At 40.5% G+C, this 24,661-nt stretch overlaps 1 protein-coding gene across 4 annotated transcripts in view; it reads right to left on the bottom strand.

Moving 5' to 3' along the window:
- Positions 1 to 24,661, bottom strand: part of LOC146576146 (nuclear GTPase SLIP-GC-like) — a 28,688-nt gene that overhangs the window by 3,472 nt on the left and 555 nt on the right. The window contains exons 3-23 of one of the 4 annotated variants that reach the window (XM_085271208.1): positions 12,177 to 12,241; positions 11,997 to 12,078; positions 10,640 to 10,752; positions 10,437 to 10,481; positions 10,308 to 10,337; positions 8,937 to 8,961; positions 8,679 to 8,759; positions 6,011 to 6,098; positions 5,282 to 5,498; positions 4,969 to 5,190; positions 3,546 to 3,752; positions 3,280 to 3,455; positions 2,573 to 2,666; positions 2,406 to 2,493; positions 2,134 to 2,255; positions 1,286 to 1,456; positions 1,048 to 1,202; positions 804 to 921; positions 567 to 675; positions 341 to 471; positions 10 to 91 (exon numbers count right to left, since the gene is read on the bottom strand). In XM_085271208.1, coding sequence (XP_085127334.1) covers positions 10 to 91; positions 341 to 471; positions 567 to 675; positions 804 to 921; positions 1,048 to 1,202; positions 1,286 to 1,456; positions 2,134 to 2,255; positions 2,406 to 2,493; positions 2,573 to 2,666; positions 3,280 to 3,455; positions 3,546 to 3,752; positions 4,969 to 5,190; positions 5,282 to 5,498; positions 6,011 to 6,098; positions 8,679 to 8,759; positions 8,937 to 8,961; positions 10,308 to 10,337; positions 10,437 to 10,481; positions 10,640 to 10,752; positions 11,997 to 12,063 — 2,341 coding nt within the window. In that variant the 5' untranslated portion in view covers positions 12,064 to 12,078; positions 12,177 to 12,241. Of the gene's footprint in view, positions 1 to 9; positions 92 to 340; positions 472 to 566; positions 676 to 803; positions 922 to 1,047; positions 1,203 to 1,285; positions 1,457 to 2,133; positions 2,256 to 2,405; positions 2,494 to 2,572; positions 2,667 to 3,279; positions 3,456 to 3,545; positions 3,753 to 4,968; positions 5,191 to 5,281; positions 5,499 to 6,010; positions 6,099 to 6,462; positions 6,497 to 8,678; positions 8,760 to 8,936; positions 8,962 to 10,307; positions 10,338 to 10,436; positions 10,482 to 10,639; positions 10,753 to 11,996; positions 12,100 to 12,176; positions 12,242 to 24,661 lie in introns of those variants that run through there. The other 3 variants (XM_085271209.1, XM_085271211.1, XM_085271210.1) reach the window with 3 other exon arrangements.

Raw genomic sequence — 24,661 nt, forward strand, 5'->3', positions numbered from 1 at the left:
AATGTTTACCTGGAAGTGAGCAGTTATCAGTCTTAAGTGAGAGTTCAATTGATTCCATCATCGTTTTCTGCAGCGTCTCTAGGATGTATTGCTAAGATAGTACCAAACTTTTAATCACTTATCAAAGAACCAGTGAGAAATACATTTAAAAAACACAACTTAAGATGCGTTGGAGGTTGCTAGGACTGAGGAAAGTACTCAAGGAAACACTTTTCTTATAATATCCACTCAAACAGAAAAAGGCATTGTGTAAATATTGGACAAAGGAAAATTGATGTGCAACAGTATGGTTTAAATTGTGTTCAAATATAAATATGTTTAAATATAAAATATAACAAACCATCAAGGCATTCAGCTTCTCCAACATGGTATTTTTTGCCCGCTCAAACATGTTCTTATTTGAGTGCACATGTCTCTCAATAGTCTCCCTCATGTTGTTCAGTGTGCCTGGTCCTCTGAATGCTGCGGCCTCTAGAGTAAGACATAAAACATCTGTCAGACTTTTGATGCAGAATCATGATAAAAAGAAATGTATCGTAGCGGCAACTTATAAATCTCTTTATTACTGATGTAGCTTTCTTCCATAATTTCTTTAATTTTCTGTGTCACACTGTTGTAGACATCTTTCTTCTGCGTCCGGATGATTTTATTGAGTTTTGCCTTGATTTTTTCCTCCTTAGAAAAAAAAAAAAAAAAAAAAAAAAAAAAAATATATATATATATATATATATATATATATATATATATATATATGAATCATTATTTTTCTGTTTTCACTAATATTGGGAAGTTTAATCTTTTACCTCTGTCTTGAGAAATCTCAGCTGCAGTTCAACATCTTTGTGGTATTTATTCAAAAAATCGGTGTTAAGTGAAAATGTTTCAATTACACCATTAAATGCGCTGCATTTAACTTCATTTCTGAAACATTTAAACAGGATGCTTTTAACAGACAGAAGTAGAATTTTTTATTTTAAAACTGACTTTTACATATCCATTTCATGTTTTTATTTGTTAAAAGGTGTGGTATATAATGTGTATCCTTACGGGAAGGTCTTTCTGAAATCTTCATCAATGCTGTCCATCAAGTATGAAGCTAACATCATGTTAATGTTTATTTGCTTCCCTTTTTTTTGTTTGTAGATGCCACCACTCTGAACAACACGCTTTAGTGTCCAGTGAAAAGCACTACCCTTCTTTCTCTGAAACAAAGTAGAGAACATTTTAACACATAATCATATAAAATGCAAAGTTCCTTGTGTTGATGGAACTAGCTTATACATACATAATACAAGAAGGTCTTCAGTTTTTGTCCATATGAACAGATGGAGCTTTCAACTCCCTTGCTAAGGCATCTCTCAAAAGTCCTATAGGCCTCTGCCATTGCTTTTGCGACTTGCGTAAGTTGTTGGCTCATTGTTCTCTCAAGTTCTCCACACACATGTTTTTTACTAGCCTAAAATAAATAAAAAAAAAAAGAACATGTTACAATTTTTATCAAACTATATCAATTTTAAAAAGAGCTTCACAAACGAGTCAAAAGTAAAAATACAAGCGAAAAAAAGAAAAAGAAAAAAAAAGCAGCATTTCAGATTAAGGAATAGGTATGGGCAATATTTTTTGGTTTGTTTGGACAGAACTTTGAGATTCAAAATTACTAATTCATCAACTACTCGCTCAATGCAACTTCCAATATTGGATTATTCACAACCTGCAACTTATCTTAGAGAAGTGCTATCCTGGCACTTTCTTATTCATGTCTAAGAATGTAAGAACATCTAACACAATAGCAAGAACTGTTCTACTGGCCCTCTCCTCACTTACAACATGCTTTCAGGATTTAATGAAACTGTTTAAAAACATACATCATACCAATATTCTTTGATTAAAAATTCCCTTCTGAGTAAATTTCTTTTATTTTCTCAAGCAGTTGAAAATTGTGTTTTATTCTGCTTTATAAAATGTTGTATTTTTACTTTGCTGTTGCGCTTTCCTAAAAGTCTTTAAGATTCACATTTCATGTGCACCTTGTCATTTTCCAGTGAAACTGAACACACTTTACTAAACTTACTTTCAATAAACACAGCTTTAAAAACATATTAATCACAAATCTGAGTATTTATTACCACTTACCACTCCTCTGCAGTTGGCCCCTTGAATCAAAGACAGAATCCCATAAGCTCCAGACACATAGTTGAATGTCTCTGAGTGACAGTCATTGAGATCTTGCAAAAATTGCTGAAGTTTGGGTATTTCTGTTAAAAGGAATTTGAATGCTGAAATTTTACATGACTGTGCATACTTTGATTTAAATCCAATCGTTCACTCTTGCTTCAGTTAAAAAATGCAAAAAAAAAAAAAAAATTCTTAGCTATAATATTGTCATTTAAGGAGACTTTACCTACCAGTTTCATCTGCATTTAAGCGTTTCTTTTTTAGAAACTCTTTGGAGCTCACTGTGAAGACCTTGAAATGGTCAACAGTGAAGTGTTTCTGGGGAAAATGGATTTCATTTGAACACAATCTTAACATTAAAAAGAGTTGTTGTGTTAGTTTTCTTCAGCTTGCTCACCTTAATTTTGTGTAGCCTGCTGAATTCTTTCCTCACTTCATCTTTGACTTGCATGTTTCTTTTAACTATAAGGTCCCGGCGTTGAGCTGCTGAACTAGAAGAAAAGATATTTGCACATATAGTTGGACAGTAAGGGGGAGTCTCTAACTAGACCCTTTCTAAGTAAGCAATAAGTGCACCCTTACTGGGTACGTAACAGCTAGGTACTGCTGATAAAATGTACTTGATTAATTAATTAACGAGTGAGCACCGCTTTAAAAGCAGACGTTGTTGTTGAGACAATCCTATAAGTGGCCATCTAAGAAAATTCACCTGAAGGTCAGACTGAAATTCTCAGTGAAATTCAGGGAAATACAAAAAACAATCAAGAGCTACATGTCAAGCTCTACAGGCTTCAGTTAGCATTCTAAATGTCAAAGTTCACAATGATATGGTTAGAACAAAGACTAAACAAGTATGGCTTGTTTGAAGAGTTATAAGGGGAAAACCTCACTTCTCTGGAAAGAAGGTGGCACCATGAGGATTGCAAACTGGGGCTCATTTTACAGCCACTGGAACTGGTCACTGGTAGCTTGAAGTTATTAAGTTGACCTTGAACTTCTATGGTATACCGAAGTATTCTAGAGCCTGTTGTGACGCATCTGTCTGACACCTAAAGCTTTTCCAGAATTGGGTGTACAGCTATACACATTTTGTGTCATACTTACTGGTCATCTGAATCTTCAATGTGATCTGACTTAGTGCAGATAAATAGGATTTGTCGACACTCGCCACCATTTCCAATATAGCTGCTGGCACTTTCCAGGATCTCCCAGGCTTCTTTTTCTGCGATTACTCTATTAATCTCAGTTACAATCCACACAGTAGAACAATTTTCAACAATCTGAAAGAATATTATAATTCAACTGTAAGTAACTTATTATCAAAACTTCATATTTAAAAATAGACAGTAGTGAATATGTGAATAAATTACTTGTTTCCACATTTTATCTCGACTCTTGTTACGGTCACCATTTCCAGGAAGGTCCACAAGTGTGACATGCTGGAGAAAATCATTGTTTGGCACCCTGACAGTCACACATTTCACTAGAGGCCAGTACCACTTCTTTACATCTTTATCATTTCCCTGTTTAGAGTCACTTCTTGTGTATTTGACACATCTTGCAGAGAGTTCTTTAGCCTGCAATAATTTTAAAAAAGTAAGACATCATTACTCTAAGCACTACAAGTGTTTTACAAGTTAAACCATTAGAGCAGCAGAAAATATGACAGAAAAGCACATTTTTTTAAAAAACAGTGCACACAGAAGAAAAATAAATATTTCATTTATTTTTAAGATATTTACTTACTTGCATGTTGTTCCTGTTTTTAAAGCAAATGTGAACTCCTTACAAACCCAACCAGCTTTGATGTTAGGAAGACCCCAAACAGTAGCCTTGTAAGAATCTCTGGTTTTAATACCAGATCAGTGCATCACATTGGGAGCACAAATGGGATTGTGGGCCTAATTTATTTCACACATTCACTGTGTTGCACATTTTAAAGTCATAACCCAGAATCAGACTATTAAAGTCTGGGTTCTTGCACCTTGTCCTCTTCTCTAAAGTTAAATTCAACTTAAACAATGCACATTGCAAGTACAGATTTGCATTTGTTCAGAGTAGGACTGTTTTGGTGTAATTTAACCCTTAGATACTGGTCAGATCAAATTTGACCTGTTGTGACATTTAACAGTGTGCAATACACATACACTTATTCTTCTTTTTTATACTAAGTTAATATACTGTGTTGTGTTGTTTGTTACGTTGTGATGTGTCATATCGTGTCGTGTTGTGTTATATGTAGTGCCGACGTAGGACAGTTTTTCCAATTTCATTGTACTACTGTACTATGTATGACTGTGCAATGACAATAAAGAGTTATCTTATCTTATCTTATCTTAACAGCAGTAAAATCCTGAAATGTGACAACTTTTATTAAAATGACTCAAAAAACACACATACTTCAGCTGTACTTGAATTTTGAACCAACTTTTCAAATAGAAAAAGTTGATAGATCCATCCATTCATTCTCTTCGACTTATTCAATCTAGGGTCACAAGGGGGCACAGACCTATTCCAGTTGCCATATGGCAAATTGGGGTACACCCTGGACAGGGTTGCCTGTCCATTGCAGGGCTAAAAAGAAACTATGAACTAATGACAGATAATATAACAAAATACAACAGATTTTTAGTTAGTGGACAATGGTCTCATACATGTGATGTATATTGGGCACACTAGTTAAGTTGCACAGTTGAGGATTACTGAAACCAAAGCTGTATGTAAATTATACCATCCTGAATACATCACCCCTGCAAGAATGCGTCAGTAAGTAATAGAGCGGTGATGTCTTACTGATTCACATGACAAAATCTTCCTCCTGCCTTGGAGAAATTCTGGAATTTCTCTGAAATATTTTCCATCCATGAGATCTTCAGAGGACTTTCCTTTCCATTCTTCTCCATAGAGCGCTGAAAACTTTTCACTGATGTCATGATAGTCATTATCAACATCCATTTCACAGTCTTCATTATCCCCAAGAAACTGATGAGATGACCACAACTCATCTTTCCACTCCTAAAAAACAAAAATGCTTCTCAGTTTTATTAAAAGGGCCTAAACCCAGAATACTAAGAAATTATATTTCTGCAGCTAAAACTAATTTTACCTCTGGTGTGATGAACTCAATGTCTGCCTCATAGTTAGAGCCTTGCATGTTAGCCTCCACTTTGATCATGACTGAGGTGCATGCACTGACACTTCCAGAAGGCAAAAGGTTCTTCTCTTCAATGATGGCATTTATCAGAGAACTCTTTCCAGCCCCAGTTTTACCAAATACACCAACCAGCTCCCTCTTGTCTGTCTCCAAATCACTAATTTTTTTCCTGTTAAATAAGATTGTAAATATGGGTTAACTGATCCAACTGACTACACAAATAATCATCACAATGCTTTTCACGTTTCTATAGCTTTTGTTTTTGCTAAGAACTCAATCTTTTAGATGCTATCTCAGAAAAAAAAAATATAGAAATTTAGTAGCTGAAGAGTTAAATTTTTACCTCAAATTTATGGATACCATAAACAGCAAATAAAAGTAGCTGTACTATACAGAATAAAAGTCTGGCAGACTTAAATCGAATCCAAGTGAGACTAATTGTGATCCACACTAAAAGCATTGGAAGAATTCATTTTCTGTTATAACCTGTCTGTCAGCAATACAACTTTAAACTAACTAATAAAGTAAGTAATAGTAAAAAGGTCTTGAGTCTTACAAATTAAATAAGGAATGAATGTCCATGTTACTATGATTATTTATGATTCTAGAATCACTTGCTGGCAAACAAACAAACATGGCTTTCTAACATGGCTATACAGACACAACAAACGTAATACTCACTTCAGGAAAGCACTGAGCTTGTCTTTTTCGTGTAGTCTGGCATGGACGAATTTCATTATGTTTTTTACATCAGACAGAACGATTGCTTCTGTAAGCAAAGAAGTAAACAACTATTTAGCAAGAGCTATAAACCTATGGATCCATCCATCTTCTACTGTTAATCCGAGTCCAAATCTGAATTTGACGCAAAAGACTTTTCTCACAGGATCAAATACCCTGGTGAATCCCAAAAGACACATATAGATTGGTTTGGAAAACTCCCATGCAACCTAGAATATCTTTGGCAGCATACAGTGCTGGTACAGTGTTTTGTGATGATTACGATGGCTGTATTTTTATTCCTGAGTCAAAAGGTTTATTTCATAGCTGGACTGTGCCTAGCACTACACTGGCAAAGACTTTTCGGCGGTAGTCCACCACCTTGGTCTGTCAGTCTAACTGCACTGTCCCACCTCCATGTGACATTGTAGAAGCATATCAACCAAAACAGCCGCACCACATACAGATCCCTGAGAAAAATAAAGGAGAATATCATCCACCCCAGTTGTCTCAGTAACCTTACACAAAGTAATCTCTCTAATTCTCACATTCGATCAGTCTTGCTTCATGGACTCATTGAAAACCCCCCACTTTTTGGTTCAGCTACTGTCAGATCTGGAAGAAGTGGTGAAAAGATGAATCTGAAAAGCTAAGAGAGAAAGAGAAAAAAAATCCACTTACAATAAATGAAACAAAATATGTCAAGGTAACTGACACCGACACCAACAAGTAACAAGCCCTCACACTCACAGGAGGCTGATGTTGCTAGCATCCACCATAGAGAAGTACATGAGGGACAGCAGTTCCCAAAAGAGTGAAAAAGGAATGGAGAAAGGTGAAATTACCATGGTAAGAAAATAGATGAAAGGACATAATTTGGGAGAGATTCAAGGATTACGGTAAAATGAATGGCTACTTTGACGATATGCCACACCTAATCTTTAAACTGTGGCTTTTAATTGTCACATGCTACATTGCAGTGCAACTAAGATATGCTGACCAAACAACAGCTTTACCAATCTGATTAAACCTGTTTAGACTAACATCTAGACTAATTGTAAAACAACAAGTATCTCATTGTTCCAGCATCCAAGAGAAGTAACTGCTAACACAACTCAAGACTGATGCTGTATAACGCAAATGCTATGGCAACGGTGGGACAGGTCACGTCAGGTCAGAGGGGATTTTATGATCACCAGATCTCACAGAACTCCAAGAACAACTGGTGTATTGAAGGGATTGAGTACGAGAGCAGCTGAGCTTAAAGAAAATATTGTGGCTACGCTGGAAACCTGGATCCTCCATGGTTGATTACCAAGAGTATGAGATGTATCCTCTGACAGTCTACTAGAAGAACTGAATGCAGCATTATGGATAATCTTTACTATGACCATCACTGAAACCAACCAGTTGATCTACACCACAGAAGCAGTGATCTTTGGGATGCTTGGATACAAGATAAAAAAAAAGGCCACAAGAAGCAGTATCCTCCATGAAAAAGGAGACTAGAGGCCAAGATCAAGGCAGCAAGGATGGAAGTTAGCCAATTATAAGAGCTCCAGAAAGGTGTGATGAAGAAAGGGATGCTTAAGAAGTACAGCAGGCTACCCATGCCTGAAGCAAAGACTCATAGCCTTCACTAGCCACCTGAAGAGGTACACCAGAAAGATAGAGGCCAGGAGGACAAGCCAGATGTCCTTCTTCAGTAAACCATACAAGGTGTACGCTAAGTAGCACTGGAGGAATATAAGAACAGCAGCCCCACCAAGCCTGGAGATGGAGCAAAAAGACTGGCTGTAGTGATAGATGTAACTATATCAAGATATGATGTCATTAGGAAGAAGTAAAACGAGAAGCTTGAGAAATTCCAAGGGCTGAGAGAAGAACTTTATAAGATGTGAAGGGTGAAAGCAGAGTGGTCCCCACCATGGTAATCAGAGCACTCAGGGCAGTAATGCCCAAACTGGGAGGGTGACTACAACAGATCCCAGAAACACCATGTGAGCTCTATGTGTTAGAGCGCAATCCTGAGAATAGCAAAGATACCGAAAGGATCTCCGGCCTGAAGCTTTCAACTGTCATTAATCTACATTCATACAAATGACATTTAGGACCCATTAACCAGCCCATAGGCTGGAAGAGGAGAAATATGAGTAAACCCAGCCCTGCCAATCACAGCTCACTAAGCTACCACTTCAGGGTTAGTGGTTCAGCTCCTGCCAGTCTCAGCAAGAGTAACTCCAGTTCGGGGGCCAGGGTACCTGGACCTGGGGTATAGAGTATGTTTGGGGAGTGTGGGTGTGTGTACAGTGTCCTTTTCTGTTTGTCTCCATATTGGGTGAGTGCAGAGTATGTGTATATGTGTGCATGAGAGTGGGAATGCACGTTTGTCCCGTCGGGTCTTCCCTCTCTGGGAGCATCTCAGGCCCTCCCAGGTATGGGGGCCTGGGAGGGCCTGTGTGAATGTAATGTATCAGGCACACAATATGGTAACTTTAATTATGGTATATGTAGCACTCATGTTGTTGCCTCTTCAAAAGTAAATTTTAATAACATACTTTTACGCCAATAAACCAATACATTAAAAAATGGCAGATTTGTTTAATGGCCAATGTTTAGAGAGAAATACCCAATGGTTGGGAGCTACGTTGTCGTTTAGCTGGTGGTTGCAATTTGCTGGACTCGTCCGGTAGGTCGAACTTTCTCTTTCCTAATTGGATAGAAAAATATTTAAAGAAAAGGATAAATATACAACTTTGTTCTCTGGGATTTGCTCAGGAGTCAAATTTAATATTTAATTTCAATGATATTATTCTGTCCAAGTGACTGTTGTCTTGAAAATACTGCTCAATACTGCTTGTAATAAATAAGATGGCATACATCTTACCTTTACCACTTGTGGATGGCAAAACCTGGGGATCAATGTACATATTAATGCATGAGATTATATATATGTGTGTGTGTGTGTATTAGGGATGCACCGATACCACTTTTTTGAAAAACGAGTATGAGTATGAGTACTTGCATTTCAGTACTCGCCGATACCGATACTGATACCGAGTACTTAATAAAAACACGATTTAAATTTACAGGTAACAGCTTTAGTCCTATAATTTAACAAAAAAACCCAAAAAAACAAAACAAGGGACTGGTTTGGAATTAAGAACATTTATTTAAAATGAAAAGCATGTTGTATGCAACATATTCATGTATTCGTGTATTTTAGTTACAAATATATAATATTTCAGCTGTAAAATAATCTTACATTTAGTACTGTAGTTTATCATTGAATACCTATAGCACACAGACTTTACCTTGGGTCAAATATGGTGGCGATGAAGTACAGTGGGTTGTTCTCGACGTCACTGAAGCACTTCTTGACAGCTGCCAGTAAGGTTGCTTTCATTGTCTTGACGCCGTGGTCCTCGTCTGTTTCTCTGTTTAGAAGTCTCACTAGCACAGTCACAGCTGGCATGACATCAGAGGCTAGTGCATCGTAGCTGCTCACTTTTGTAGTTAGTTCCTCAAAGGGGGAGAGGATGGCAACAGTCGTCTCCATAAGAGCCCATTGGTGAGCGGTGAGATAGTCAGAGAGTTCATGCTCGGACACATACACCCCAGCACTCGCTTTTGCTCAATGAGGGACTGGAGCATGTAATACGTGCTGTTCCAGCGCGTCTGTACGTCCTGCTGCAGTCTCTTTATTGGTTGGTTGAGCTGTCCCTGAATGTCCTCGAGGCGGGAGTAGGTTAAGGCGGAATGTTTAAAATGCCCAACTATTTTCCGTCCCACTGCTATAGCATCAGCTATGCTCCTCTGTGCTAATAAGCATGGGTAAATAAGCGTGGGTAAACTCTTTGTACTCGTTGTCGTGTTGGGATTTTAGGTGCTTGATTAAATTACTTGTGTTAAATGCGCTACCTTTTGAGCCTCTGGACAATTTCGCTGAGAACAATTTGCAATCCACCTTTGTTTTGTTGTCTTCATTCACTTTAAAATAGTTCCACACGGCTGATATGTCTCGCCTCGCCTTCTCCCTGCTCTGAACTGCAGCCGGGGCCTGGGGGCGGGCACTCGGCACCTGTGATTAACCCCTTACATGCCGCTCAACACAGATAGGTCTCAGACCATGGTATCGGTCCCTGGTATCGGGGGACTTTTAACGAGTACGAGTACTTTAGAAAATGTGGTATCGAGGCCGATACCAGATACCGGTATCGGTGCATCCCTAATGTGTGTGTACATATATAATTCTTACCCGATCTAATTCAGGTGCATCTTCTTGCTCCTGTTAATAGTGAATACAAAAAATCAGTGCAAAATAACTGAAATACATAATTGCTATCATTGATCTTAGCCAGTTATAGCAAAATTGTATCTAACTTACTTTAGCAGATAAATTGACTGTTTCCTCATTTGCACTTTGTTTTTCCTAGCAACAACAAAAGAGGCCCGGTAAATAGTTCTGTTTTAATCTGTTATTTGCAGATACCAATGTAATTTTAACACAGATTTGCATAAATTGAGATTTATCAGACCAAATGTTACAATGTACAATAAGAAATATTAAATTGCATACAGTAAAATTACCTTTAACTGCTTGAATCTCTTCTTGAACTTTAATCCTGGTCCAACTTTTGGAATCAATTTATCAATGAGTTCATCATTAAGTTCATAAAAGCTTTCCTCTGTAATTTCTTCATCTGTAATTAAATAAATCTTAGTAATGCAGAAGTGCAAATCATTTAAAAATTACTACACATGTCTGTGAAGGTTCTCAGTCATCCAGGTCATTGTAGTCTAAAGAGCTTAGAAAGTAAAGTGTCTGGACTTTTTTAAGTTGCTTGAAGACGTTTCACCTCTCATCCGGGAAGCTTCTTCAGTTCTAGGGCCAAATGGTGGATAGTCCCAGATTTAAGTCCTAGGGGAGTGTCCCCCAACGGGGTCAAGAGCTCCCTGTTGATCCTCTACATAATCCCACGAGCCAAGGTGTGAAAACGTGTGTAGGTAACAATCAGCCAAGGTTTCAGGTGAACTTATTGTGAAACCAAGCCCCAACCATGTGATTTCTTGAGGTCAAGAGGCCAAGGATGTGAGTGGACATTAAGGCGTTTGGGAAAGGATCTCAAAACTGGATTATAGATTTCACAGAGTGGGTGTTGTTTCTGGAGTATTTGGTGTCTGACCCATTGTTATGGGCCATTTGATCCTTATACAACTGTTGCATGAGCTTGGTCCACATAGCATTAAGTACATTATATGTCTCGGGTCTTGTTCATGAGTTATGGGAGAAGGGAGCAGGAGATCAAAAGACAGATTGGTGCTGCAGCTGCATTGATGTGGACGTTGTTCTGTTCCATCGTGGTGAAGAGAGAGCTGAGTGTAAAAGCAAAGCTCTCAATTAACCAGTCGATCTACATGCCTATCATCATATATGATCATGAGCTGTGAGTAACTGAAAGATCGCAGATACAAGTGGCGGAAATGGGCTTCCTCCAAAGGGCAGCTGGCCTCTCCCCTAGAGATCGGGTGAGAAGTCACCCAGGAGCCACTGCTCTGTGGAAAGCCAGTTGAGGTGGTTCAGGCATCTGACAAGGATGCCTCCTGGGCACCTTCTGAGTGAGGTGTTCCAGGCATGTACAACCAGGACACTATTCACTATTCATTCACTCTCGTATTCACACACGCCCAAGGACACAATGACCAGGACAGAGAGCCCGGGGATTTTGAACCAGCGACCTTCCGGTTACAGATGCACATACCCAACCCCCTGAGCCACGGTCGCCCCAATAGAAGAAAGACAATATGCTCTTCCTGATACAGACCCAAATCTCCAGCTGGAAACAATCCAGTGACCTTTCGCTTGCCAAACTGACGTGTTAAACACTGCATCACATCAATATTGTTTAAAATCTGTGCTCATCAGTGATGCATAGTAATACCTTACCTTCAAATTTATCCATCCACTTTTGTAGATCCCATTCAGTCAGTTTGTTTCGCACAAAATCATCCATGACCACGAAGAAAAACTGAAAGATAAATTGTAATTTCTAATCAAACAACAAAATGGCTAGGAATAGGCAGATATATAAACAATACGTTTAGAGCAAAAGTTCAAATAGTTTACCTGCTATTGAAGATGCGGTAGAAAAGGTTCTTTCAGAGAGGGTGAAGTCAGCCAGAAGGCATAGACTGGGAACAGTCAGGAACAAAAACAAAAAAGGAGAAGTCCAACAATAAGTAGAAGTTTTAAAAACAAAAGTCGATTAAGGTACAAAAAAAAAAAAAAGCAAAAAAGCAAGAGAAGGTAAGTAGAACAAAAGGAGGTGAGTGGAACCAGATCTTATCATAAACAGATGCTAGTCAGGGGATGAGTAAGGGTAAGTGCTAAAAGATGGAAGAGCTAGTGTTATTGCAGAGGTGATGGAAATGGCTGGATGTTTGGCTCAAGGATTTTAGTGGACATGTAAAAATAAGGAGCTGAATACAGGAACACTGACATTTAGTTTTGTTTAAATGTGACAATTTTTTTTTTTAAAAGCCACTAGGAAAAATGTAAAAAGAAATAACTTTGGAAAACAAATACATTAAGAAAAAACAAACAAACAGTAACTGTTAGGTATGACAAGCAAATGTGCTCTTTGGACACTCATTCTTTACTATTCTGTCAAAATGTCAACACAGATTTGATGAAACAGAAAAAAAAGAGTTTCCAAAAGGAAGTTTTAAAAAGTTCTGTAAAGAATAAACATAAATGACATGACACAGATTTGTTCCATGTCTTCATTATTTATGTATTTATGTTATTCATCTATGTTTATGTTATTTACAAGGTCAGAAAGGCTGCAGGAAGCAAGACTGATTGAATAAGTGATGCAACAGCATGGCAAGATTGTTTTCATAATATACACAAACTGAAACTAAAGAACAATGCATTTACAAATTTTCCTAATACAAAACTTTACAAAATTACTTACAAATTCTTAAGTAATTTAATTGTTGTTATTAAATTACTTAAGAATATATACATTTACCAAATATAAAATTAGTTTTGCTGTATCATAACTGGGTAAAACTTTAACCTTATTAAAACAGCCTTAATTAACTATGATGTGTTTTTGTCCTAAGTAACATTATCAGTGTTTTTAATGACACTGAATGTTAGAGCCAATCTATAGAGAAATATTTTTGATACTGTTTCAGTTATTGTTACATGTTTAATTTTGTATGATATGTTGTTAGAGAATAAATGCTGCGTGTTTAATTTGTGTCGGGTAAGAAAACATTACAGCGCATGTGTTGTAGCAGGTTAGAGTGAGCCAGGACGGCAATGGAAGTGTGCGCTGTAGCAGCAAATAGTTTTTTGACCGTGACATCTTTTGTTTGTATGTACGAGTCAGAAATAAATCTGAACAGCTCACATTAAGAAGTGGAAGAATTATTTTTTCGAAGCTTGGGACAGAAATTCGCCACTACATAAAAGTCAAAAAACTAGCGAGTAACGGAGGAATGTTTTCCGCGGTGGAGCCACCGACTGAGACATAGAAAAGTCACCGGATCGTCGGCATAAAGACGCCTACATACAACAACATGGCGAACAGCTAAGTAAAAAGTGTTTTGTCAGATGCATCTTACCTGTGGAAGTAGCATAAAGGAGTTTGTGCAGTACACCACCCGACAGCTGTGCCGAAGAAAATCATTACGGCTTAGCGGTGTTATATGATTACAATGGCGGACGACATTAATGACAGTGTGGGTGTAGTTACGCGTGATGGCAGCCAGAGGGCGATGACAGACAAAGGTCTGGAGTTCAAACTGCATCAGCTCACAAAGGTGAGAAGAGGCAAATTAGGACAAGTGACAGCACAAGAAGATGAAACTGAGCGACTTTTGAGCCATGAAATTCTGCCGGCTGTAAATGATGTGAGAGAGGCACTGAAAGTTTACAAGAAGTTGTATGAAGAGTTTCAAGAATGCAATTATGCAGTGTTGCTGTGTATTAAAGATGAGGAGGAAAAGGAGGCTGACCAACAACTTTGGTTTCAGCCAATGTCAGAACGATGTTTGTAGTTCATTAATAGAGTTAATACATGGATTGAAATACAAACATGTGATCAAGAGATAACTCCCATGGACAGTGCATCCAGAGTGTCAAAAACATCTAGAGTGTCAAACAAGTCTAAAGTATCCAACACGTCAAGGGTGTCGACAGCATCGTCGGAGCGCGTCAAGGAAGAAGCTAACAGAGCAGCTCTGATGGCACGAGCAGCGTCTCTGAAAGAAAAACAGGCTCTAGAGTTAAAAGAAGCAGAAATTAAAGCTGCAAAGGAAAGACTGGAAATTGAAACAGCCATTGCAGTGTCTACTGCCAAAGTGAAAGTGTATGAGGAATGTGAAGGGGTTAAGTCTCAAGTGAGTGAAACCAGACTTACGGTAATGCCACGTCGTGACCTCCTGAAGATGAATAACGAAAATGGTCATGGCAACGTAAAACACACACCAGGGAAGCCAACAGAGATAGAGAGGTCTGCCTCTTGGAGGAATCCTGGTGATCCAAGTACTGCAGCAGGGGCCATGCCTAAGACACATAGAACTCCACTGCAGGGGCCGAGCCAACGCCAAGATGGTGTCTCACTTCAGGAGACCAGACCAAGTGAGCTTTATCAAGTTATGCAGAAACAGGCAGATATCACAGAGATGCTTGTAAAGAACCAACAGCTGGCTCGGTTACCACAAAGGGATGTGCCAGTGTTCCACGGAGATCCTTTGGAATACAGGTCGTTTATGAGGGCATTCATGCACGCTATTGACACCAGAGCTGATAGCAATTCAGACAAGCTATATTTTCTGGAGCAGTATACTCGAGGCGAGCCTCGTGATCTTGTGAGGAGTTGTCAGCATATGCCTGAACATCGGGGGTATGAAAGGGCTTTGCAGCTGCTTCAAGATAAATATGGAAATGAGTTACAGATTGCTGGCACGCTAATTGAGAAGGCATCGAAGTGGCCACAAATTAAGGCTGAAGATGGAAAGGCGTTGAGCGCATTCTCTGTATTCCTGGTGAGCTGTCGTAATGCTATGGAGGATGTGGACTATATGGAAGAGATGGACAACCCTGCAACTATGAGGGTCATCATTTCCAAGTTGCCATTTAAAATAAGAGAGCGCTGGAGAGTCCATGCATATGATATCCAGGAGCGGCGCTGCAACAGAGCAAGATTCACAGAGCTGGTGGCCTTCGTTGAACGCCAAGCAAAGATCATGTCCGACCCACTCTTTGGCGATCTTGAAACAGCAGTGTCAGACAAGGTTATAAAAAAGCCACAGCAAGGAAATAAGTTGAAGAAAGACATTAGACATGGGAGCAGCTTTGCTATCAAGGTTAACCAAGGTTCAGAAATGGACAAAAGAAGCAGAGTGAGTAAGAACCAGAGTGACCTTTCACTCAACTGCGCCTTCACAAGACCTTGCATGTTCTGTGGGAAACTTCATACACTGCAAGAGTGTTACAAGATTAGAGAGGAGACTCATAAGGATAGAGTGGACTACTTGAAGAAAAACGGACTTTGCTTTGGATGCCTGCTAAAGGGTCACATGAGCAGAGATTGCAAAAAGAAGATGGTGTGCGAGGTTTGTTCACTCAAGCATCCAAGTTTGTTGCACTTCTCAAGTTATGAGGAAGAGAAGCCTCCCGATGAGGTCAATATGGGTACCACTGCTAAAGGCCCAGCAGGGTTGTCTGAAGAAAAGGAGACAAGTGCCTGTACTGGGGCTGGAGGCAGCTGCGTGCTTGCCATTGTACCTGTAAGGGTGAAGTCCTGCAAGAGTGACAAGGCTGTGGAGGTTTATGCTTTCATTGACCCAGGTAGCTCTGCATCGTTCTGCACCAAAGCCTTGGCAAGGCAGCTGAAGGTGCAAGGCAGACGAACCGAGCTAACGTTGAGGACCATTAATTCCAAAAGTCGAGAGGAGAGTTATGTGCTCACAGAATTGGAAGTCAGCAGTCTGGCAGACAACAACTTTATCGCACTGTCAAAGGTCTTCACACAGAAAAGTATTCCTGTTTCCAGAGAGAACATCCCACTCCAGAAAGAGGTTGACAAGTGGCCGTACCTACGCGAAGTGAGGTTGCCTCATATTGAGGCTGAAGTGGAGCTTCTCATTGGAACTAAAGAATACACCATATTGGAGCCATGGAAGGTGATCCCAAGTGAGGACAATGGTCCATATGCCGTAAAGACAGCACTTGGATGGATTCTGAATGGACCACTCAGAGAAACGGATACTGCAGCCAATGATGTACAACCATGTGCTATTGTGAACAGAATAGCCATCGACAACGTGGAACAACTGCTTGTACGACAGTATAACCACGACTTTCCAGAGCGTCACTGTGATGATAAAGCAGGAATGTCTCAAGAGGACCACCACTTTATGGAGTCTGTGTCAAGCTCTACTCGTCTCACTGATGGACACTATTCCATAAGTCTTCCTACGAAGAAGTCGTGCGTTCAGATGCCGAACAATCGAAGTGCAGTGTTACAGCGTGCACTGAGCCTTCAGCGCAAGCTGAAGAGGAATCCTGCACTCCATGAAGAATACACTGCCTTCATGAGTGACATGTTGAGCAAGGGATATGCCGTTGAGGTTCCAACAACACAGTTAAACCGCAAGGATGGAAAACAGTGGTATATTCCCCACCATGGGGTATACCATCCACAAAAAAAGAAGCTGAGGGTGGTCTTTGACTGCGCTGCCAGCTACCAAGGAGTTTCACTGAATAGTGAACTTCTACAAGGGCCAGATTTAACAAACTCATTGATCGGAGTGCTGACACGGTTCAGGCAAGAGTCTATAGCCTTTACAGCAGATATTGAAGCAATGTACCATCAGGTGTGTGTCCCGGATGACGATGCTGACCTGCAGCGCTTTCTGTGGTGGCCAGCAGGGGACCTCAATCGAGACATTGCTGAGTACAGGATGATGGTGCATATCTTCGGTGCGACTTCTTCTCCCAGTTGTGCCAACTATGCACTGCGAAGAACAGCAGAGGAGAACCGCAGCAAATCATCACCTGAAGCTGTAAGCACAGTTCTGGAAAATTTTTATGTTGACGACTGCTTGAAGTCTGTTGCCACGGAAACTCAAGGTATGGAGTTATACACAGACCTCACTGAATTGTGTTCTGGTGGAGGATTTCACCTAACGAAATGGACAAGCGAAAGTGGATATGGAACAGCATCATACTTGAGGATGACCAGCAATGACGGACGGGTTCACTGTACGTTAATGATGGGAAAATCCCGTGTGGCGCCCCTGAAGCAAACCACTATTCCACGAATAGAGTTGACTGCAGCTATGGTTGCTGCAAAGACAGACAAAATGTTAAGAACGGAGCTTCAGATGAATCTTCTTGAATCTACATTCTGGACTGACAGCACAACTGTGTTGAAGTATATTGAAAATGAAAACCTTCGCTTCAAGACATTCGTGGCCAATCGCGTTGCGGTCATTAGAGAGCTAACAAATCCCCAGCAGTGGAGGTACGTTGGTACAGCAATCAATCCAGCTGATTGTGCATCCAGAGGGCTTGCACCATCTAAGCTCATGAAGAATCTAAGCTGGTTCCACGGCCCAGCTTTCCTGAAAACCCCAGAAAGACAGTGGCCAGAAAGACCTGACAAGGAAAGGATTGATAAAGATGACAGCGAAGTGAGGCATGCAACCATGGTACATCTCACAAATGCAGCTGAGAATGTTCACACGTTGAACAAGCTGATCAATCACTATTCCAGCTGGCATCGAGTGAAGAGAGCTGTGGCATGGATGATCAAACTCAAAGACTTACTGCTACGACGATGTGAAAAAAGGAAAGAGATGTACGTTAAACAGAAAGAACAAGACAACGAATCAATGCAGACAACACTTACCCTGAAAGATCTGGTGCAAGCTGAGACAGAGATCATCAAGTTCTGTCAAAGTCAACAATTCCAAGAAGAGATCACCATGTTAAAGAAAGGCAAGTGTGTGACAAAGACTAGTCACTTGAGGAAACTTGATCCCGTGATGCAGGACGGAGTTTTGAGAGTTGGTGGTCGCCTCGCAGCTGCTGGGATGCCAGAACATGTGAAGCACCCAGTCATTATCCCAAAGGGCTCACATATCACCACACTGATCTTGCAGGATATACATGAGAAGATTGGGCACTGTGGAAGACTGTATATGCTTTCACGGCTGCGACAGAAGTATTGGATTCCATCCGCTAACTCAGAAGTGAGGAAGTTTCTGTCAAGGTGCGTAATCTGCAGGAAAACTAGAGGCAAACCACTGGAACAGAAGATGGCAGATTTGCCAGAGGATAGGCTTCTACCTGATGAACCCCCCTTTTCTAATGTTGGGGTGGATTACTTTGGACCGTTTAATGTGAAGCATGGCCGCAGCACAGTAAAAAGGTATGGTGTGGTGTTTACCTGCCTTACAACAAGAGCAGTGCACATTGAAATCGCGCACACTTTGGACACTGATTCATGTCTGAACGCCATCAGACGCTTTGTGTGTAGAAGAGGTCAGGTATCTGTCATGCGTTCAGATAATGGCACCAACCTAGTTGCTGCTGAACGGGAGTTACGCGAAGCCATTCAAGAGTGGAATCAGTCAAAGATTCTAGATTGTCTCATGCAAAAGGGAATCCAGTGGGTATTTAACCCACCCGCTGGTTCTCACTTTGGAGGGATATGGGAAAGGCAGATCAGAACCGTGAGGAAGGTCCTGAGGTCTATACTGAAGGAACAGTTGGTCAATGATGAAGGTTTACTGACACTAATGTGTGAAGTGGAGTCAGTACTAAATGACAGACCGCTGACTACAGTAACAGATGATCCAACAGACCTGGAACCACTGACGCCTAACCACTTGCTACTAATGAAGAAAAAGCCGGGTTTGCCTCCTGGACTTTTCAGAAAGGAAGACTCATACTCCCGCCGCCGTTGGAAGCAAGTGCAATATCTTGCTGACTTGTTTTGGAAGAGGTGGGTGCGCGAGTATTTGCCTATGCTTCAAGAGCGTCAAAAGTGGACTCAGGTCAAAAGAAATGTAACTGTGGGGGACATTGTAATGGTGGTCGACGAGTCAGCGCCAAGAAGCTCGTGGATGTTGGGGAGAGTTCTTCGTGTCATTCCAGATGCTAAGGGTCTGGTGCGGCGTGTGATCATCAAGACAAAGACTAACACCTTAGAAAGACCCATTGACAAGCTATGCTTGATCTGTGAGAATGTCATGTAACTTGGAATGAGAAAATACAGTATATGTTCTGATCGGTTACAGGTTTTGTGAAAGATAATTTGAATGACCATGTGTGATACAGGAAGTGTTAATGTTATTTGGCTCTTTTGTAAGTGTTCGCTAATTGTCAGTCTTCACGCCCTCCAATTAGGGGGCTGGAAATGTTAGAGCCAATCTATAGAGAAATATTTTTGATACTGTTTCAGTTATTGTTACATGTTTAATTTTGTATGATATGTTGTTAGAGAATAAATGCTGCGTGTTTAATTTGTGTCGGGTAAGAAAACATTACAGCGCATGTGTTGTAGCAGGTTAGAGTGAGCCAGGACGGCAATGGAAGTGTGCGCTGTAGCAGCAAATAGTTTTTTGACCGTGACATCTTTTGTTTGTATGTACGAGTCAGAAATAAATCTGAACAGCTCACATTAAGAAGTGGAAGAATTATTTTTTCGAAGCTTGGGACAGAAATTCGCCACTACACTGAAGGTGATCTATTCAGCAGCTGCACTGAATCCATGAAATAGTCACAGGTCAATATTAGTAAAGCTGCTACTTAAACCTGAGACTCAAAAGGAGTCCCTGTCTTCACTGCCTTGCAGGCAAAAACAATATAATTCATGCATGTTTTTTGTCCCGTTTTGCAGATTTTGCAGTCATAATCTGAATGCGATACTGCACCAAACAGACTTGCTATTTCCAAGATAACGCCAACCTATAAATTCTCTATTTATCTGTTTATTTATTCATGTCTATAACAGACCTGGGGCCCGTTCTTCGTACGTCGCTCACTACATCCAAGATCAAATGACACATCCAAGACCAAACCATCGCGCTAACCGTGAGCTCGCTAATCCGGTTCCCCGAACACACCTGTTGTTGACGATTAGTACAGCTGGACGCAGTAATGTGACATCACTGGGTGTCGTAAAAGGGGCTACGCATCGATAGTAGAAACATTGATCGGCAACCCGCTGATTGGTCGGCGAAAATGTCGAAGGGGCGCGCTCGGTATTTTCCGGCAGCAGAGCAAGAACTCTTGATTGAGGGATTTCAGGAGTTTCAGCTAACTTACTTAGCGAGGTACGAAGAACAGGCCCCCATTCTTCGTACCTCGCTAAGTAAGTTAGCTGGATTTGATTGTTGACGATTTCGCGTGATCTTGGATCGTTCGGTTCCCCGAAGCTCATCCGGGACTTGCTGCCATAGCAACAGAGCCGTAAGCATAAACCTGCTCGGGAGCAGGTTTACTTTATGTAAACAGGATTAGATCGCGGCCACGCAGGTATGTCCGCTTCATTCATACGAAAGCAACAGCGATATTCCACCACTGTTTCACCTTAAATAAATAACATCAATGTAACTAAAGATAATGCAGCACTTGATCCTGTTATTGATTTCACACAGATACATACAGGTCATTTCCTAAAAAAGGGAAATGTACTATTAACATTCTATTACATGTATGTGATTATTACAGATGTAATTCATATTTCAGAGTAGTAATTGTAAATTACTTCGTGTAATCAAGATGAGAGACCACGGCTATAAAAGCGAAGGTGGATTTGGGAAGCCTGTCGCAGCCATGTCCTGTCCGTATACGCGAGCCACCCACTGCGGAAGGTGCAAGATTGATAAGGAGAGTCCTCAGAATCCAGCGTATATTGCAGGACAGACAGGATCCTTTAGCTCAGCGCGACAGTGTGCTCATTGAGAGATATCGATATTCCCATGAGGGTATTATTTACTTAACCAACTTGTTGACGAGGGGGTGCAGGACCACCACCTGTCTTTTGTTGCTCTGCCCTTTTCTTGGTTGCTGTTATGAACAAACAAACAGTTTATATATATAAGTGATAAATATTACCATTCTGTAGAATATTCTTATATTTCACTTTTACTTGTTCCCATGTTCTAGTGGGTCCTGTTGTGGCTCTAATGTGAAAGGGGATATAATATAACATAATATAATATAATGTAATATAATATTGGATAATATAGTGTAATATAATAAATCTACCCTACCGCCTACTGGTGTTGGCCAGAGGGGCCGATGGCGCGATATGGCAGCCTGGCTTCTGTCAGTCTGCCCCAGGGCAGCTGTGGCTACAACTGTAGCTGCCTCCACCAGTGTGTGAATGTGAGAGTGAATGAATAGTGGCATTGTCATGCGCTTTGGGTGCCTTGAAAAGCGCTGTATCAATCCACTCCATTATTATTGTTATTATTAAATTACTTACGAGTTTAATTTGTCAGTAACTTTCTGCCAGCCCTCTCTCCTTGCTTTTGCAGCCTTTGCAGTGTTCCCTTGCGTTCTGATTAAACTCTGAAACTCCTGAAATCCCTCACTCAGGAGTTCTTGCTCTGCTGCCGAAAAATACCGAGCGCTCTCCTTCGACATTTTCGCCGACCAATCAGAGGGTTGCCGATCAATGTTTCTACTATCGATGCGTAGCCCCTTTTACTACACCCAGTGATCTCACATTACTTCATCCAGCTGTACTAATCGTCAACAGCAGGTGTGTTCGGAGAACCGGATTCTGGGCCCTATTTCAGGAAGCCGGTTTAGAAAACTCAGAGTGAAAAACGATACTCAGGGTTGAGTAACCCCGAACTGTCCAACTCGGAATATTCGGTTTCAGAAAGGCTGATAACAATTAGTTCAGTCAACGCGGAGTTGCTTTAACCCCAAGTTAAGCGCACGCACGAGGATACATAAAGCCCTGATCAGTGGAGCACAGATTAAGCGAGTCACCATGGAGACGGAGGGAAAGAAGGCGCGGTCAATGTATCTTACAGCGCTTGAGGCCGAAATTCTGATGGCAGCATATGCCGATAACATGCAAATTTTGCGGAAAAAAAGTAACACAGCCTCAGCTGCAAAACAAAGGGAGCATGCATGGCAAAACATAGCCGACAGAGTCAATGCGTGAGTGTTAATTTAAACATTGATCTAGGGATTTCCACCCATTTAACACGTTATTTTATTATATGTTATTTTATTTTATATTTTATACATTTTATTTCGTGATGTGATGTGAGCGCAGGTGCAACCCAACAGGCCCCAAACGTTCCTGGCAGCAAGTAAAAATGAAATATAAAAATATAGTCCAAACAGGTAAGGTGTAATTGTATTATGAGCCATGGTGCTTGGTCTGTTTGTCCGATGTAAATCAATTGCAGTTAGAGGCTACATTAATTTTCTTTCTGTAAGCACTTATTGAAATTATCTGAGCACATTACAAGTAAATATTTGCTAACTCTGTATGCTCAAATGTGACCCGTTATAGCAAACAGAAAAAAAGCGGAGGCCCGAAAAACAGGTGGGGGTCCTCCACCACCACTCACAGAGCCTGGCCACTTGGCTTCCACATTTGTGATAATGTTGGCAGCATCACATATGATCTTCACAGTGCAGAGAACACAAATTAGCATCCATTACTATAATGCAAAATTTGTTAGTTTGAAATGCTACAGGGAACTATGTGCCTGTACATTAATGCTGTGGAAAGACTTCCTGTTCACATAGTCTCCTTCATTTACTGAAGGAGCAATGATTGGAATGTGAGTGCCATCTGTACAGCCAATCACGCCTGGGAACCGTGAAAATAAATGTAAAATTTAAGTAGTAGTTCAAGTATCACCACATCATGAATTAAGTTTTGTTCATCCTGATACCTGCAATTTTGTGGAAACCCTCTTTGATAAATCTTGTGGGTCTATGACCGGGGAACACCACAGACGAGTGCAGGAGACGTTTCAGTGCAACTGTAACATTCCTGACTGCCCGACAGACGGTAGCCTTGGAAACGTGCTCAGCGTCACCAATGTTATACAGAAAGCTCCCGTTTGCAAAAAACGAAGTCCAATACAAATAATATGAATAGAACTGAGAGGATGTCCGCGATGTGTCACATGAGTAATATTAGGCCTGAGGATGTTATTCAAATAAATTATAGATTGTGCTGAAAAACGGTAACATTCACACAGAAAATCATCAGGAAATGATAAAATGTCCAAACGTGCTCTAATCACTCTCTCCCGGCGGAGAGCTCTGCGGAGAATTTGGGCTTCATCTACTGGCTCTTCAAGGAAGGGGCACGCCATGTCTGACACTTCCTACAGTCAGGTTTCTGACAAAGAGGCGGAGAAAGTCAGGGTTAGTTGAAGTAAACCTGCTAGGGGGCAGGTTAGCTTCACGGAGTGTGTCGTCATAGTAACTCACTCAGGATCAATCTAAACTCGCTTTGTGAAACCGAAAACCCAGAGTTTTCGTTCACTCAGGGTATACTTACTCAGAGTTTGCACTAAACCGGCTTCCTGAAATAGGGCCCTGAGTGTAAAATAAACAATTTATTGACATCCACTTAAAACTTATCAAATTAAAAGAGCAATTGCAATTGCACATGTACTGTCAATTCAGAGCTGTGGCTTATAGGTGAATGGGATGCCAGACGAGAACAAGTCCAGAAAAGCCACCAACTCACACGTGTGGCTCACTTGCACATACAGGTGCAGACACACTACGGTGCAGCTCAAACAACGGGTACATAAACTGGTACCACCACTAAGGCACCCACTCACTTCCACTTTATTCCTTCAGCCCCTGATTAAAGGAAACAAATTATTAATTTATCTATAAAAATAATAATGTTTTTTGTCCGGTCCCGCAGATTTTGCAGTCATAATCTGTTCATTTCCATTCGTTTTGCTTCTGTTATTACTTTACATGAATAATATGGCCATATCCAAGCACTGACAGCAGGGATAAAGAAAGAAAAAGGAATGAGGGAGAAAAACGGAGAATATAATGAAAGGATAGAGCACAAACGGAAAAGCAAAATGGATCACCAACTACTGCACCTGTTGGACAGCAAGGCACACATACAATGTTCCTGTGTGGGGGGGTTTTGTGGGTTTTTTTTTTTTTTTTTTTTGTTTTTTTTTGCGTGTGTGGCAGTGCGAGTAAAAGGGAATGATGTAACACGAACACACCAAAATGACGGCGGACCTCAAAAGTTACTTATCAAAAAATGACAATGAATCCACATTTTTGCACAGATTTGGCCTTATAAAGGCATGTGGTCGGAAACTTTTGATCAGCCTGTTGTTTTCAATACATCGCATGCTCAAAAACTGTTTTGTCTCATTCCCATTTCTGTTTGTATGTTGAAGCTCCACGTTAACCTTGTTAAGATCAAACCATGCAAATAATTTTTCTTTTCTTTTTTTTATAACCATTTTTCTAGTGGTCATAAACTTTTGATCAGGACTGTATATTATCAATTTACAAATGAAACGTTCGTTCAAAAACCAAATGTACATACACAAGTA

The sequence above is a fragment of the Mchenga conophoros genome, linkage group LG4 (assembly GCF_057382185.1).
Source record: "Mchenga conophoros isolate Kocher_MC1m ecotype Shallow Benthic linkage group LG4, M_conophoros_male_GT1.1, whole genome shotgun sequence".
In the NCBI taxonomy this organism is placed as follows: Eukaryota; Metazoa; Chordata; class Actinopteri; order Cichliformes; family Cichlidae; genus Mchenga; species Mchenga conophoros.